We start from the raw sequence: 17,281 nt of genomic DNA on the forward strand, positions 1-17,281 counted from the left end.
AACACGGTAGAGATGGCTGCAAGGACCTGAACTCATTAAAACAGGACACAGTTGTGGTTTCAGAAAAAGTGGGTTTTGTTTGGCCAAAAATTGCTCAAATTAATACACAAATTACAGATGCAACAATATCCTTAAGGGATGAACAAAACTAAACAAAACAACTTCAAACTGACTGCTCAAAGAAACAAAATAACTTAAAACAAAAGAACCAAACTGACCTAACAAACAGGAAACAAAGAGAACTTGAATACTGTCTGATCAGACCAGTCACAAACACAAGAGGGGAAATCAATACTAAGAAATAATACAAACAAAACCCCCAGTTAGTCTAATAGTGTACTAGCTGTAGTTGTAGTTTACTAACTGTTGTAGTTGTGTACTCACTGTAGTTTTTAGTATACTTTGGTGTCCCAAATGCTATCTAATGAGCCCTGCATCTGTCTCAACTGGAAGTTTAGTTAGTTGTTCTTAGATAGACGCATCTGAATTGACAGGATGTGTCTGCTCAGGAGAGCCGAGCCACGGGACTTAAATGGCACTTGAACTTAGTTGCATCCAATATTTCAATGTGCTTAGATCGCCCCTCTGTCTTTGATCGTTTAACACTTGATGTCTACCAAAAATCCATAGAGTTCATCTACTAAACCTGAATTCAGGAAATGTTGCCTCTGCCAGACAGATACAAAAGAGGAATTGAATCTTCCTCTACCCATTATGAGAATTGTTCTGACGGGTTTTTTATGATTCCCTGAAACTGTGGTATGTTTTTAGCTATCATCTTGTTGCCTATCAGGTTAGACCCATCCAGATTGGATGATGGAGGTGGTATTGAGGATACATTGAGGCGAAACAGTTCAAAGTAACATTGTAATTGTCACCAAATGTTTAGCAACTGCAAACTCAAGCATACCACCAAAAGAGCAGCTGAAATTCAGAATGACATGAGTGAAGGACACTCAAAAATGCAAAGGACTAGCGCTGAAGTGCAGCATTGTTTCTTAGGTAAAAAGATGGAACCAACATCAGAGCTGCGACAAGCCATGAGCATGCACAGCTAAATAAGTAATGAATGTGCTCGTAAGCTTTATGGTGGTCAGCTTCTAGCTTTATTGAGTGACGGAGATGTGGTGGCCCTGGAACTTGAATACCACCACTCTTGCTTAACAACCCTGTGTAATAGAGAGAAAGCAGATATTGCTGAGGAGAACAAAGAAAACCTTCAGTCATCTCATGAAAAGGAAGCATTTCCTTTGGTGTTCTCTTAACTTCTGACCTATGTTAGTGACACAAAACAAAACAATTGATAATTGATTGATTGGTTAGTCTTTACAGGAAGAGACTAGAGCAGTTTGGGATGTACATATCTCAACCCGACTGAAAGAGAGGCTTTTAGCAGAGTTACCTGGACCGTCGGTCCAGTCCTGTGAGAAGCATCACCCTATACTGATGCCATTATTCTCGCCAAAGCTGCTAAGATATTGCGCAGCCACATAGTTGAACACATGTCTAAATCCTGGTACACACATAAGGATTTTTTAAATCTGATGAGACTTTTTACCTGTTCGAGACCTCAGACATGAAAATGAAAAAAAACTGGCATTTAATGGTTTTGATTGTACTGTACACAGTCACAGCTCAGCAGTCGCCAGCTTTCCACACACATGAAGATTTTTGGTCGTAAATATTGAACATGTTCAATACTTTTGACTGTTGGCCACGACCCGTTTTGGAGTTGATTGTCGGAATGAATTTGCTTATAACACCTCAGACCAAATAATAATTTTATAGGAAAATCTTATAGGACTTAAAGGTCCCATATTATACACTTTATTCCCAATCTGAGACCATTCATTAATATCTAAATGAAATATTTCCGCCATGGTATGGACAAATCGACCCTCAGTTTGAGTGCAGCGGCTTCTCTTCACCTCCCTCTTTTTAGCAGCTTCAGAAATGTGCCGTTTATGGTGGGCGGAACCCTGGTGGAGCAGCTCAGCTGTTGGCTCCGCCCATCGCATCGCCCGTCATGAGGTGATTGACAGGTTAATATATTTTCAAGCTATCAGACTAATAAGGCCGAAACGATAAAATAACTGCGAGCTCTTACCTCTCCAGCTGTGTCACGGACAGTTGGTATTGAACCTGGCTTCAGCTTCAAACGGTTGGCGAAGCCTGCTTTCCATGCCCCCATGTTGTGGAAACAGTCCTCTTTGAAATGCTGGCCACAGACATGCAAAACCTTTGGAAGTTTTCCGGGTACATTTCCTCCAAAAATAAAATTAATCCACTCAGTCCTCGTGGGTTCAGTGGATGGAAGTAAAAAAACGTTTTCGTGTTCATTTATGCAGCCACAAACAGAACAGTGCTTCTGTCGCTTAGCCATGTCCGCTAACGAGGGTTGCCGAAGAGGGAAAAACACTGGGCGCTAGGTGATTTTTAGAGGGCGGGCTTTGAGAGCCGGTAGACGGGTCCATCGCTCTGTGGGGAGTGGTTATTGTCCCTTATGACGTCATAACGTACACGCTTTCAAACAAGCTCATTTCAGCGCTTACTTCCCTAGAGGTGGAGCAGGGGGGAGAGAGAGCGCCTGAAAGAGTTTCACACTTACGGGTCTCCTACACATGCGGGGGGACCAGTATGACTGTTCCAAAACCATTAAAAAGTGAATTTTGCATAATATGGGACCTTTAAGATAATCGGGTGTTTGGTCGGGACGGGGCAAAATCAGGACAAAAGCAGCCCGATAATCTATATGTGTGTACTTAGTTTAAGTTTATGGGTAATCTCTATGAGAGTTCAGTGTATGATTCCTTGTCTCCCGATTTAAGTCAATCGGTTTTTTCACATTGTTTGTAAAAGACAGAATCAAAGTTATTATTACCTTATATATCGGCAAAGTGTGGCCATATTTCTAATGCACAGGTCAACTTCAAATAATCTATACTACATCTCTTAGCACTGTTGAAAGTCAATATGCACAATTTGCTGTCATACCACATGTCTCAACATTGGGTGGTCATGCACCTAGACATCACATTGGAAATATCACAAAAAGAGTGTTTCTTCATGTAAATCCAACTCTAGCATCATTAAGTCCAATAATTTTGATTTTCTAAATGTATAATTGAATTTTTCATACTACATATATTTCAATGTATAGAACATCAAAATAGAATTATTCAATGAAAATATGGTTCAAACGCCGTTTTAAACCACTGAATGGCAGCCTTTCTGAGACAAGGTGTACATTTTGGTATTTAAAGTGGATGACATACTTTTCTGAGAGTAGACTCTGACGCACTTGTGTGCTAAATTTGGTACTTGTGAAGGGAAAGATCGTTTCAGCAATCTGCTATACTGTTTAAAGTAACCTGCTAAGTCATTTCCACCCTGAGACAACTGCTTTTGGTGCAGGTTAATTAGCACTTTCTGTCCATGTGCTGCTTGCCAAAGCACTTCTTTCCTGCCGTCAGTTCTTACATGCCATCCCCCAGCACCAGTAAAACAAGAAATTAAAGGTAAATGTCAAATACAAAATTTTACAGTTAACCATACAAGAGATTACTAAGATAGACTTAGACTTAGACTTAATGTGTGTGCAACAAATAGAACTAATGTATTGCAACTATGCTAAATAAATGTGTAAACAAAAACAGTGTGATAATGTTATTGTGAAACAAATAAACCTGAAAATGCTGGTGCATGGGGATTACTGAATTTATAGTTGTGTGGCTGTAGGTGCAGCCCTCACAGATGCATTATAGGAGTGGTGGGGAACCCTGGTCCTCGAGGGCCGCATTCCTGTGAGTTTAATGTTCTGCACAGTAACTCATTAATTTGAGTCAGGTGTGTTACAAAACTTGCAGGACAAGGGCCAATGTTCCCCACCATTGCGTTATAGTCACTGAAACATTTGCTCTACCAAACATTAGAGTAAGTAGTTAAAGAAAGGATGAAGTATCTTAAAATAATTAGGACCAACAATTGTATATACATAAAAAACAGTTGAAGTAAACATATTATGTATTTATGCCTCAACAAGCACAGCCAATCCACTAGCACCCAAGGAGGTCTCGCCCTCTCCAGCTACAGCTGCAGCAACGCCCACCCATCTGGAACACCCAGGGAATTTAAAGAAATCTTTTATAACACTGCATAAACAGTTGTGAATTAAATCCAGGGCTCATACATTGTATTGGCTGATTTTAAGTACCTGGGTGTTTACCTCAACAAAAATCTGGACTGGACAGACAACACAGATATCTTGTACAGGAAGGACCTGAGTCTCCTGCAGCTGCTGAGAAGACAAACATTAGCTGCGTTTACATGGACAAATTTTTCATCTATCTGATTTAAATCAATCTCATCAGAGATTCCAGCTGTTTACATGGATGCTGGATAAAGTGATCCGATCATTTGTATTTACGTGATGGACAGATTAATACGATCTTACCTCTTTTGACATCTGCAATTCCTACTAGTTCTGGAGAAGAAGTGTTTTCTTTTTTATTTTTTAACCTTTTGATCATTGAAATGCTCAGTAACCATTAACTTTTCCAAATTCTAACAAAAACGTATCTGCCACAGTCCCATTTTGTTTTGCTTCCATCATTTTTCAAGTCCTTCCTTAAACTCATTACGTCATGTAACCCGCATGTGGTTCAAGCATGCGCAGAGACAACATTCACCACAAAATGATTGTAATCAGTGTGTACATGGTTATTTTTTCCTGCTGATCCAACCATGAAAAGGTTTAAACTGCTCCTTTCAACTGGATTGAAAATTCTTTCAGATTGAGGCCAATCAGATCAGTTGACATGTTTACATGACACATTTTTTTTATTCTGATTGAACTTTTGATCAGATTAAAAGTGCTCTTTATAAACATAGCTAGTCTGTATCAAGACATAACAAATTGGTTAAGAAAGCTGACTCTCTCCAGGGCTGCTCACTGGATTCCCTCATAGAGGTGGCAGATTGATGGATGTTGGAAAAGCTGACATCCATCATGGACAACTCCACCCACCCAATGCATCCCGTGGTGACGACCAAACAGCTTCTTCAGCCAGAGACTTTAACACCCTCAGTGCAGGAAGGAGGGCTACCGTAGCTCATTCCTGCCCACAGCCATCAGTCTCTACAATAGCCCTCTCTAGTAGTTACTTCACACTTATGCCGTTCGTTCGATCCAACTCAACACTGACATTCACCACTACACTCCTTCAGGTGCATTTAAGATTAAAACAACTTTATTTATACCTGACTGGTAGTTTAGCTTTGCAATCATACCCACAAACAACATTAAGGATGAGTCACAGGAACTAATTTGCAGATCATCTGTAATGAAAAACATCAAGACGACCTTGGCAGTAATACGTAAGAAGTAATAAATAAATAATAAATAAATTGTAGTAGGGACCTGGATCTAAACATCTCAGGTATAATCCACATAATTTGAAAGCCTGATGACAGAAGGAATTAAAGAGATCAAGTATCTGTTTGGTCTCTTCAGCAGGGCAAGATAACAGCATCCAGAGGGCATTAAGCAGAAGTGCCCAGTCAGAATGTGGTCACATGTAGATATTGCAGTATTGATAGTGAGTATACTGATACTGTGTGTGCCTTATGTTGATTTAATTTTGCACTGTCCTTTCTGGTGCTGCTACATGCAAATTTTCCCACTGTGGGATCAATAAAGCTTATCTTAGTCAACTATAGAAGTTGCAATTAACACTTTCCTTAACAAGGAAAATCTGTTAAGGATGAGACTGACCATTGTTACACAGGGTGAGTCCCACTGTGTAGCAACATGAGTGCTGTTAGACAGAGGGACTGACCATCAAAGCTTACAGTGCATGGAGCATCACACCAGTCAGCAGAAGCCATATAAACTGTCACAAGAGATCAAATAAGTTCGTTCTCTCAGTAGACTACCGCTGATAGATGTCTCTGTTCTTCACTATGCACCTTCATGTTTCCCATTTTCACTTCCTGAAGTGAGTTGAAACACAGAAGGTTTCTTGAGTCAGTCTGGTCCTTAGTTGTTCACCAGTTCCAGTACCAGAGTAGCACACAATGGCCGTATCATTTTAAAGTAGTTCAGATCTGTTGTGAATTATTTTTCTCTCATATTTTCAAACAGCTTCTCAGAAACAATGCTTTGATATTTAATTTGTGAATGAGACCCTAACAGCTCCCAGGTGATCTAAACACCCTTTCTCTCTGCTACCAGTCCAAGTCCATTAGATTGAACTGATCTACTTCCCTCTTATTGCAGCACAGTGGATACAGCCTCATTGTCCAGCAATAAAGAAATAAAATGTCCTTGTTTTAATTGGAAACATGCCAGAAGCAGTGGAAATTACACCAAGTTTATAAAAGGTAGATGACGATACTTTTCTATATACGATTTGGTAAAGGATTTTGGCTGACAACATCCGATTAGACAAAAAAAATCACAGAAAAGATCTTTAAGAAAACCACATCCAACTGTAGTTTTAAACTACTTTTAAGCATTAGATATGTCACAGAGTAAAATGATGTGCTATGAGACAGGTTCAGGAGTATTTCATCTAAGAAGCGCTACCAAAAATAGATTCTATTCTATTGATGTGCACTTTGTCAGGGCAGGACTGTGACATTTCCATGTGTCAATGAATGATTGATGTGACACTTTAATGGCTAATTCACCCAAATACATGTGATGATGGCCATCCCCACGGCTGGGTGCATGAAGTGGGAGTTTCTGTTTATAAGGGATAACCTCATAAAGCACAGATGTTGGTGAAATAATACCTGCTCCCCTTTTTGTTTTATGAAGGATTCCACTCAAAGGGTTAGTGTTGGAAGCACAGAGATGAGTTGATTCAATTAAACTTTATTAGTATAAGTCTTCTCAAGGCTTTTAAAGACAATACCTTTCAATACAATTCATTATAGTCCAATTATCTACATGACCTACATTATTACAATTTATGATAGATGTGTTAAGTAAACTCGTAAAAATAGTTACCTATCCAAGGAAAACGGATGGAAGGAAAATCTCCAGCAGCAGCAGAACCTGGAAGGACGGCCACCTGCCTCCACCAGTTGGGTGAAGAGGACCGAAAAGAGGGATCAGTAAGAATTCATGGATACCTGCTGAGAAGGAAAAACAACAAAACACAAATAAATAACAACAATGTCGGATATGTATAGATAGTGTCCATATATAAATATCTGACTTTGTAAACAGCAGGAGTAAAAAGAGGAAAAAATGGAAACAAGTGCTCGGTGTATTATGGAACGTCTGTCAGCCGTCTAAGCCTATAGCAGCATAAGTAAAGGGATGACTAAGGATCACCCAAGTTCAGGCATTTGAAGATTGATCTTAAAGGTAGAGAGGGTGTCTGCTTCCTGAAGGCAAATTGGAAGCTGGTTCCACAGAGAGGGGTCTGATAACTGGAAGTTCTGCCTCCCATTTTACTTTGAAATCCTGTAGGAACCATCAATAAACCAGCAGTCCAAAAGGGAAGTGCTCTGATGGGAAAATCTAAAACTCAGAGATCTGTAGGAGCTTTATATGTGGGAATAATTTTAAACACTATCCTGTATTTAACCGGGATCCAGTGAAGAAAGATAAAATGTAAAAAATGTGGTCTCTGCTGGTAGTTCTCATCAGAAACTTTGCTGCAGCTTTTCGGATCAGATGGAGGCTTTTCAGAACATTTCTGGGACAAAACAATCAGGAACTGCAGTAGTCCAAATCTGAAGTAACAAATCCGTGTTTCTGCATCACTCTGAGACAGGGTTTTCCTAATTTTGGGAATATAACAAAGGTGAAAAGGTTTGTTTTTATATGTGAGATGCTGGTCAAAATCCTAATCTGATCCTTATTAATATCATTCTTTATCTATTATATATAGATTTTTTTTTTTTCATTTATTTAGCCGACCCTATTTTAGGAGAAACAAACAGAATTAAAATCCTAGTTTTTATTTTACATTTAAAATATATCAAAAGGCTCATGAAAAGCTTAAATGCTACAATAAAAGGCAACAGGACCACTTTTCTTCAGGCTTAAAGACATTAAACCACCTTGACAGAGGTGGCAACCCTTAGCACCTCTTACAAAACACTTGCAGCCTTGTCATCCAACCCCAGGCAGTTTCACAATCATTCACACCTTGAATCATTGGCCCAAAACATCTCATATGTTAGCCAAGTAAGTAAACATGCAGGTGACAGCAACCTAAATATGTCTCCACAAAATGATCCAGCCTGGAGCTTACATGAGGGCAAGCGTCTCCAGGAACCAGGACAAGAATTCCAACTGCCTAGTATTACAGATAAAAACAAGAAAAGACTGGAGATGCTGTTTTATAATTCAGAGGGAAAGGTCAGGAGTGCACCGCTTTCAGAAATGAAAGCACAAAGGGAAAGAGAGACTGAGAGCTCCCTGGAGTTGTACAAGAAGTACATCAGGCAGTAAAAGACAATACATGAGTTTAATAAATGGATTTTAAAAGTATTTCCCTTAAACTGATGTAGATGTGATATATTATGACAGGGCAAATGAAATGAACGTGCGTTTGTGTGTGTTTCTGTATTTGCTGTTGTAAATGTCTAATTTCAAGAAGTGATTGAGGGCAAAAATGTTAGCTGCACATACTAATTTTCCTATTCAGTTATGAGAAAATAAACACAAGAAATATATCCTAGGTTAGACAGACTGAGTTAGATACAGTACCACACTGAAAAAAATCTTATTTTCCAAACCCGAGAATATCCATGAGGTCACAAGTCCTCATTAGAGAGAAAAAATTCCACTAAATGAGGTGGAAGCTAATAAATACAACCAACACATCTGTATGTGACTGCACCGTGTGCCAACAATCCATTTAAAGCAAATGAGTTCAGCTTAGTCGACAAATGTATATTTTTGTTTTGTTTTTTTTGTTTCTAATAAACTAAATTGTCAAAAATACTGAATATTTAACAAATAAAAATTGAAACTTTCAAAGTGATAAAGGGCACAGAGTCATATACTTATGTCGTATAGTCCTTTTATCCATAGTAACTTAAATCTCACAGCTAGCTTTTTGACCATTTATGTTCCACTAATAACACGTGTGTGTGAATTTTCTCTCCCTTCATGAGGGGGATTTTTTTTTTTTGCTTGTTATAATTCTATTCTATTTCAGCTGACACTTTAGCTGTTTCAGAATCAGTTTCTGTTTATTTTTCCTTTAAACTGTAATTAAATTTTTTCATGTTTAATCTAAACTAAATGTAAAAGTCATGCTAACATGTTAAAGTCAATATGTCTCTCATGTCTGTTTTTAATCTCATCATGATGGGTGATAAGCCCCTTTTAAAGAAACAAAAAAAAAAAAAAAAAAAATCATCTTACTTTATTCTGACTCAGATTCAATTGAATATAAAACCATAAAGCACAAAAATAAAAACTGTGAGCGTGTCACAGGGTGTGATAAATTGTTCCTACTCCACACCTCTATCAGTCATAACAAATGCATGCATTTGTGACTGAAATAAAACAATATATATATATATATATATATATATATATATATATATACATACACTACCTAACTAAAGTTTGGGGTCACAGTATGTGTGTATAGTGTAAACAGGTTTAATGAATGTCAGTTACATGCCGGGCATTATGTGTAATCGAGTATTTTTACTCTTTGGTATTACATCTTTCCTGAATGTAATAAAACTAAAGATGGTAATTTGTAAATTTTACTTCACAGAAACAAATCTAAATTTTTTTTCACTTTCTTCACTGAGAGGTGAAGGTTCCTTCCAACTGCAGAAATGTTTATTGAAAGCAAGGGTATTACATAATGTTTAGTTCAAACACTTCCTGGCTAAATGCATGTAATCCCCTAAGCTAAGCTGATACACCCAATATAATACTGTGACAGAAATTGTGCTGTTATTTTTGTAAGGCTTTTCAATCCTTCACTTAGCAGGATTCATTCCAGAGCATCCTAAAACTGATGAACACATTGGAGGAATGTAGAGTTTCTTTTCCAGTGACAGTTCAACGTGAAGGCAGTTCTGTCCCACTCCCAGGTATCAAAGGTGCAGCACGGAACAGAATCAAAGACCAGTGGCCATGGTCACATGATGTTTTAATTTGGAATTAATTATTCAGATTTAAAAAGTTTGGAAGTGAAGTATTCTCCTTTGCATTTAGATGGAAAAAGTAATTCTGAATTACATGGAGATTACATTTAATCACCTTTATTCAATTCTGCATTAGATCTGGGGGTTGGGAAGGCTTCTGATTGGACAGGGGGCGGACGTGGCGTATTCACGTCTATCAGAAGAAAACAAACTCCAGGTGCTGCTTCTTTTCTTTTCTGCTATAACATCCTTTGATGTAAGGCTTGAAAACGGTCCGCATCTTAATAAATCAGGAGGTTAAAGTGGTTTTTGGTGACAACACACCTACATGACCAAAACCAGCTTCTCTCGCAGAGATAATGCCAAAGTCTGATTTTGAAAATAGCAGCAGTAAGAATTATTGTGTTAAAAAAAACATTAGCATGTTAATTCTGCAAATTAATCTTTTTGTATTAACATGACAATTTTGACAGCCCTATTTAAAAGTATTGGGATCGATATTGGTATCAGATCGATACCAAATCTTACAGGATCGCACACCCATAATGAAAAACCCCATTAACGTACCTCCTTTGTTTGATAAGTGCTAGAGCACTGTTTGGGATAAGTAGTGCCTTAAAAGGACCATAGAAGAAGACAGTACACATGTCCCTTTCTTTATCCCCCAACTTCTTCACCAAAGTCTGTTGGTTATTTAGAGGTAATTTCGGGGCCTGGTTGTCTTCTGGTTTCATTCTGATCTGTACCATTTCACTTTGGAAATATGAGCTGCCATTGTTCGCTTGCTCTAGCCTTTTATAGGGAGAGAGGGCTGAGGGTTGGAGGCGATGATTCACATCAACATACATGAACGCAGCCGCACCGGCTGGTAAACACGAGGCTGGAGATCAAAACAGAGAGATAGTGTGTAACATCATGCTATACTCCAAATGAAATTACACCTCTAGTTCTTCACGTAGCCATTTTTTAATTGTTTCAATCTAGAAATGATGAATTTCCACTTATTGCCCCTTTAATGTGCTTCATGTTATTTTAACTCCGGTTAGTGGGGGCCACTGTTTGCACAGTTTACATTTTTACGATCCATAACCAGCAACCATAAATGTAACATGCACACTGTTTGAATCCATGCATGTTGTGTTTCTATCTCCTTACTTTATTTTCTTTATTTTTATCAAGCACTGCTGCATCTGCTTAAATGGATGAGCCTCCCCGATTCATCCTTTACCTATTGAGAGCAACTCCTGCTGTGTTCATTCTCTTCCTGGTACACTCATGCAAAGGGTGTTTCTTTTAATCGCTGCTGCAGTAGGTAAACAAATCTCAGGCTTCAATGCTCTTTCTGTGAGTGAGAGTTTTTTTTTTTTTTTTTTTTTTTTTTGCCACAAAATAAATACATAAATAAATACAAGGTAGTATTGAATTTGAAAGAGTGGGTGGATTTATGCTGTAAGTATTAGAACCAGAGCCTGTAATCCATCAGGAACATGGGGTTTATGTGCTTACCAGGAACAGGTAAAAGTCAATTTAATTTTGTGTCTGTGAAGACAAATGCCCATATAACAGCATTGTTCCTGCTCCACAAACCTCTTTTTTCCTGTTTTTATTCCTGCAGGCTGTATGAGGGATCTACGCCTCAATGGTCGCTACATGCCACTGGACAGTCAGCCACGAGATGGGGTTTCCCAGATCAGCGTACAGGGACTTTCCCTTGGGTGCTCATCTGACTCCTGCAAAAGGAACCAGTGTAACCCTCCTTTTACCTGTGTAGACTTGTGGCGAGTGCACGAATGCAGGTACACACTCACACCACTTCACTGCACAGTGTAGCAAATTCACATGTGGACACTTGAAATACACACACGTAATTTTAAGTCTAAAGCATGAAAGTGTGCTTTTGAACCAACTGGCTCCTTTCAGCATTTGGCATTGATATTGCTTTTTGTTTATAGCTGTAAAGACATGCTTTAAAATAACCTTGCCTTGACCCTCGACAGAATGAGGTAAAACTGCAGAAGAAGACACATCCATCACTTTTTATTTGTTATAAAGCTGGAGAAAGGTCTCAGTAAATCTTATGACAACCATTTCAACACAAAACAAACCTTTAGTCTCAGGAAATTGTGGCAGTCGGTTAATAACTACTTGAACCAGAAGACTAAAAGTAATGGCGTAATAGAAACTAATCATAGATCCACTACTAGCGTGGAAATGACAAAGTAGTGCTGTAACTTGGATGTGGTAACACTTGTAAAACGTTTTCATTACAGTACAATACTGAGTCAAGTTCACCAGATCCTCCAGCTACAGTACATCTTTTAATCTGTGTTAGATACTAATGTTCAGTTAATACTGAACATTAAATCAGTGTTTACCTCTTTTTGATGAGGCATATTTTTCTGAAATGTCTGAAATGACAAACCCAAATTAAACTAAGTATATCTTCACAGACCCTTTTCGTAATTTATGCATATGTCACTTGCGCATGCTCGTAACTACTTCTGCTGGTCAGAAAGCTAGGCTGTCAATTGAAATATGCAGTGAGTCTGTCTTTACAGAGGAAATTAGAGCAATTCTGGACCGTTATTGTGTGTTTGACTCTTCAAATCATTAAGGCAAGAAGGTACGCGCACAGGAAATGCGTTTTTACCTGTTTCCTATGAAGAAACACAAGCAAACAGCCTGGATTTGTGCAATAGGCAGGGTAAAATTGCCTTGGCAGTGCTGACTGTCCTTGTAATGGCACTAAAGACGTGGACAGAGAAGTCAAGAGAAAGTAGACTAAGTCAGGACTGCATAACTTGACGTATCCCAAAGTTTCTGTCCCACAGTGATGAGACAGACATCTTTGTAAACCACAGTCAGAGTAAACATCAGTGTTGCTTTCATGTTTTGGTTACATTCCCATATGATTACTTGGGGTTTGAACTGTGTTTGGCTTGGATGCCAGTGCTTGAAGAGTCTTTTGTCTGAGTTTCTACCACTGATTTCGGTATACTGCATGTTAGTATTGGTGTTTCCTGGAGTCGTGCAAACAACTTCCGTACTGCACGTATCCCATGCTGCCCCTTGCACAGGGTCTGTCACGATGAAGAGGTTCGATTGCATAATTCCAGCAAACCATTCTGTCGTTGAATGCGTTAGCATTTTATTGTTTAGAGACTGTTTATTTCACATTGTCTGAATGACAAAAACTCATCAATTAAAAACTGAAAATTACAGCAATGATCCATTTGAGATGGAGAAAGGGAGAGAACAATATGGAAGAAACGGTGCTCTGCAAACAAAGTTGGACAGCAAATCAAAGAATTTAATCCAGAATGAACTTATGTCTGTTCAAACTAACACCGGAAATCACTGCAGTGTGTCACATGTACAAAAACTTCTAGTAAGTGCCAATGTGAAACATCGTTATGAGACATAAAAGATCTGAACAAACAACATCCAAAATCTAAAGTGAAAGCACAGAAGATAAGTAGTCTTAGAGTCCAAGATGACCAGTCCACCTGGATCCTGAGCTACACATTCACTGTCCAACAATGTGTTCATCAGTGTTCCTTCAGAAAAAATAAAAGATTGAAGGGTGTCAGAGTGTGTGTGAGTGCAGCAGGCGAAAAACAACTGCAGGGAAAATAAAGTAAATCTGGTTCCAGGATCACAGATGAGGACTTGAGTATGAGAATAGTCCCGACTCTGTTCAAGTCCAGGCTTGAAATTCTGACAGCGTCAGCTGACTCCTCAACCAGAAAAAAAAGAAGAAAAATGAGCTTCTGAAACTGTTGGCATTTATCTGGAAAAGTGGTTTAAGTCTGTATCTGAACACAGAATTTTTACATTTTATTTATTTGCTTTAATTTAGAAATGTTGCCCTACTTTTATTTAGTGAACGAGAACATTATACGTATCAGAATAAATATAGATTCAGTTCTATGTGACATGTAAATAAATGTCAAAATTGGTTTTAATTGTACTGAATTTATTTGATTAGACAGATATCATACTGATGATAATACGACAACTAGGTTGCTTAAACATATGCTACACTAAATAATTACACTATACTGTGTTTCCATTACAGTATTTCGCAAAATAAAAGCGATATTTCTAACATTTCGATAAAGTGCAGTTGCGATTTGCAGGTGTTTCCATTGAACAGTGTTTAGCGCATTAGCCGTTATTCTCGTAAAATCTTGTCCCGTTAGACTCAACTTTGAGAAGGATAGAGATTTCTAAATCTTTGTAAAACTCTTGCATTTCGCCGTTGTTTGCTATCAAGGATGACGATTATATTTTTTTCTTTAATTATTTGTAAAAAGATTCCTGTCTCCTCCTGCGTCTACTCAGACTGCGCCATCTCTACTTAAAATGAACGAGTCACGTGACCTGCTAGGTCACGTCTGGTGAAGCGTAAATACGAGAAAAGTGTTTTCATTAAACTTTTGCGATATACTTCTATATCGACACGTCTGAAAAACCACCTCATGAGAGCGTATAAAACTTTTTAGCAATATTTGGGAGTTTTTTTTTTCAAAATGTAGGTGTTTTCATTACCGTTTTTTTATTGTGATATTTAGCTTTTGCGCAACTCTAGGGGTAATGGAAAAGTGCCTATTATGAACTTCCGGAGCTTTTCTTCAAGAATTACTAAACTGAACCTCCTTTAATTTCAACACCTGGCGTAGCTTAACTGTCATTACACAAATAGCAGTTAGATTTTAACTCTGCCATGCATTAATAAAAATAAATAAAACCAAAAATAAAAAACAAACAGAGCCTAACTCTGGAGTAAAAGTCCAGGTGTAAACCTCTGCTCTATCCAGTAACATCATTCCTTTCTGTCCGTTTTTGTAGCTCTGTCCATTTTACAGATGTACAGTCGTAGAGGCAGAAACTGTGGAAGAATATCACATGAATAGAGATTATTTACTTTCTGATGTCACTTTTGATTTTGCTCCAAAGACCCCAAACTGAGTCCTGTAGGCTTCTAATAGCTTCATCTATTATTTATTTGTAATGCCTGCTCTTTATTATTTAATACTCTCTATTATAGTGTGTATCATTTATTCTGTTTAATCTATATCCATGTTCATGTTTTCTATGAAAGTACATCTTATGTGCCATTATTAGGCCTGTTGCCTGAACATGCTCAAAAACACACCAGATTTTGTATACCCCCCTCCCCAAACAAATCTGACAAATTTCATATTTTGGGGTGTGAAAGACTGTTTGGACATTATTATGCAACAGTGCCACCTAATTTTATAGCCCCACTACTGCACCACATTAAGCTTTATGAAATTTGTTACAGATATTGTACATGCCAGTGTGAACATAAAAGCCTCTTGGAGTAAAGGCCTAAACCCAACAGGTAGTCGGCCATTTTGAACATTTGAAGCCCTTTTTATCATGCTGCCATGAAAATTGATCAGAATATTCAGAAGGCAGATGTGATTAAAAGTCTTTAAAGACTTTCTCAAAAGAGTAGGGGTATGGCAAGGGGCAGGGCCTCAAAGTTTGATGCCTCACCAGGACAAACTAAAATGATATAACTTCCACATAAAACAAGCAAATTTCACATGTATGATGCCAGTTCCATCCTAAACACATGTACATGTGAAAAATTGGTTTACAAATTAGCCACGCCCCCTGGGGACAGGAAGTTATATTTTTACTTGAAGACCCAGTTCTCTGATGTTTTAGACCAGGCATGTCAAACTGGTCCAGCAAAGGGCCGTGTGGCTGCAGGTTTTTGTTCCAGCCAGCCAAGAGCACACAGTTTGACCAATCAGCTGTCTGAAGACTGAGATCAGTTGATTGAATCAGTCAAATCTGGTGTGCTGCTGCTTGGTTGGAACAAAAACCTGCAGCCACACGGCCCTTTGCTGGACCAGTTTGACATATGTGTTTTAGACACAGCTAGGTCCAAACTGGGTCAGAGAGCAGAAAACAAGTTGCCCATTATATCTGGTTAAAGCTGTTGCTCTACGCTGCAGGGTAAGACCATGGCGCCATGGCAAACTTTGATAAGACGCCATGACATCACAAATCCATATAAATCCCTCAAATTTCATCTGATCAACATCAAATTTACAGTTACTAATCAGGGTCCAGTCCTGAATAGATCCATAAGACCATTTCTGGTTTAGGCATAAACCCCACCCAGGAAGGGATTTTTTTCATACTCCAGGGTTCTACTTCTTAATGATTAAACCCACACACTTGAAAGTGTTTCACAACATGTCAAACCCTTTCAAGATACCCCAGTAAAATAAAATCAAGTTCCTTCACCAAACGTAACCATGGCAAATACAGGTCTGACGCCATGGAACAGGAAGTCGCTGTAACTGACCACTTGTACCGTTAATCTCAACCAAACTTGGCAGGGCACATGCCAGTCAGGCCTGGAACTGAGTCAAATTAACCCCTCTCGCTAAATTGACCAACACTGACAAATTTGGGCATATAGATAGCACATTCCAGGATGTACAAAAAAGCCTCTTGGACTTATTGTCTAAATTAAACAGGAAGTCGGCCACCTTGAGAAAAGTGCCATTTTTGTGGTTATTTTTGCCCTTTTCTTTGCCTTGCATTTTGCACTGATTTTAAAATTTGTTAGTTCACATTAGAGGAATTTGTGATCAAAAAATCTTTCTCAAAGAGGTTGGCGTTTAGTGATTATGGCCAGAGCCGTTGATATACTCAGAGTTGTGACATCAGTTGACTTCGCTGAAAGAGAGGTCACGTGGGTCATGGAGCCTTCAATACTTCCAAACAAACTCCACGATGCTAGACTCTACTGCGGAACAGACAGCAGCGATCAGATTACTGAGGGTGAAAACTAAATAAACATATTATTGCTGCACATACACATTTGTCCCTGAATGCATTATTATGTTAATCTTGATTTAAGTGATGATCAAGTCATGTTTGACAATATATTAAATAAGTGTAATGATGTAATGGTGATCCTCATTAGCCTCTATATTTCTTACTGCTAACCGTCCTTACAATTCACTTTTGTAAGGTTAAATGATTAGCTTGTTATTGGCTCACTTTCATCTATTAAAGCCAGCCGTGTGGTTGCATGTAATGACATAAGACAATAGGACAAGGCAACGTAAATAAATCAGTTTCAGTGTGCACAATG

The 17,281-nt window shown here is 38.4% G+C and overlaps 1 protein-coding gene across 1 annotated transcript in view; it reads left to right on the plus strand.

Annotated features, from left to right (window-relative positions):
• The window catches only part of si:ch211-186j3.6 (neural-cadherin), a 384,844-nt gene that overhangs the window by 331,797 nt on the left and 35,766 nt on the right, over nt 1–17,281 (plus strand). Inside the window, exon 34 of the mRNA XM_041985518.1 lies at nt 11,750–11,930. Within this exon, the coding sequence (XP_041841452.1) occupies nt 11,750–11,930 (181 nt within the window). The remainder of the gene's footprint in view (nt 1–11,749; nt 11,931–17,281) is intronic.

This window comes from Melanotaenia boesemani, chromosome 1, assembly GCF_017639745.1.
Source record: "Melanotaenia boesemani isolate fMelBoe1 chromosome 1, fMelBoe1.pri, whole genome shotgun sequence".
Classification (NCBI taxonomy): domain Eukaryota; kingdom Metazoa; phylum Chordata; class Actinopteri; order Atheriniformes; family Melanotaeniidae; genus Melanotaenia; species Melanotaenia boesemani.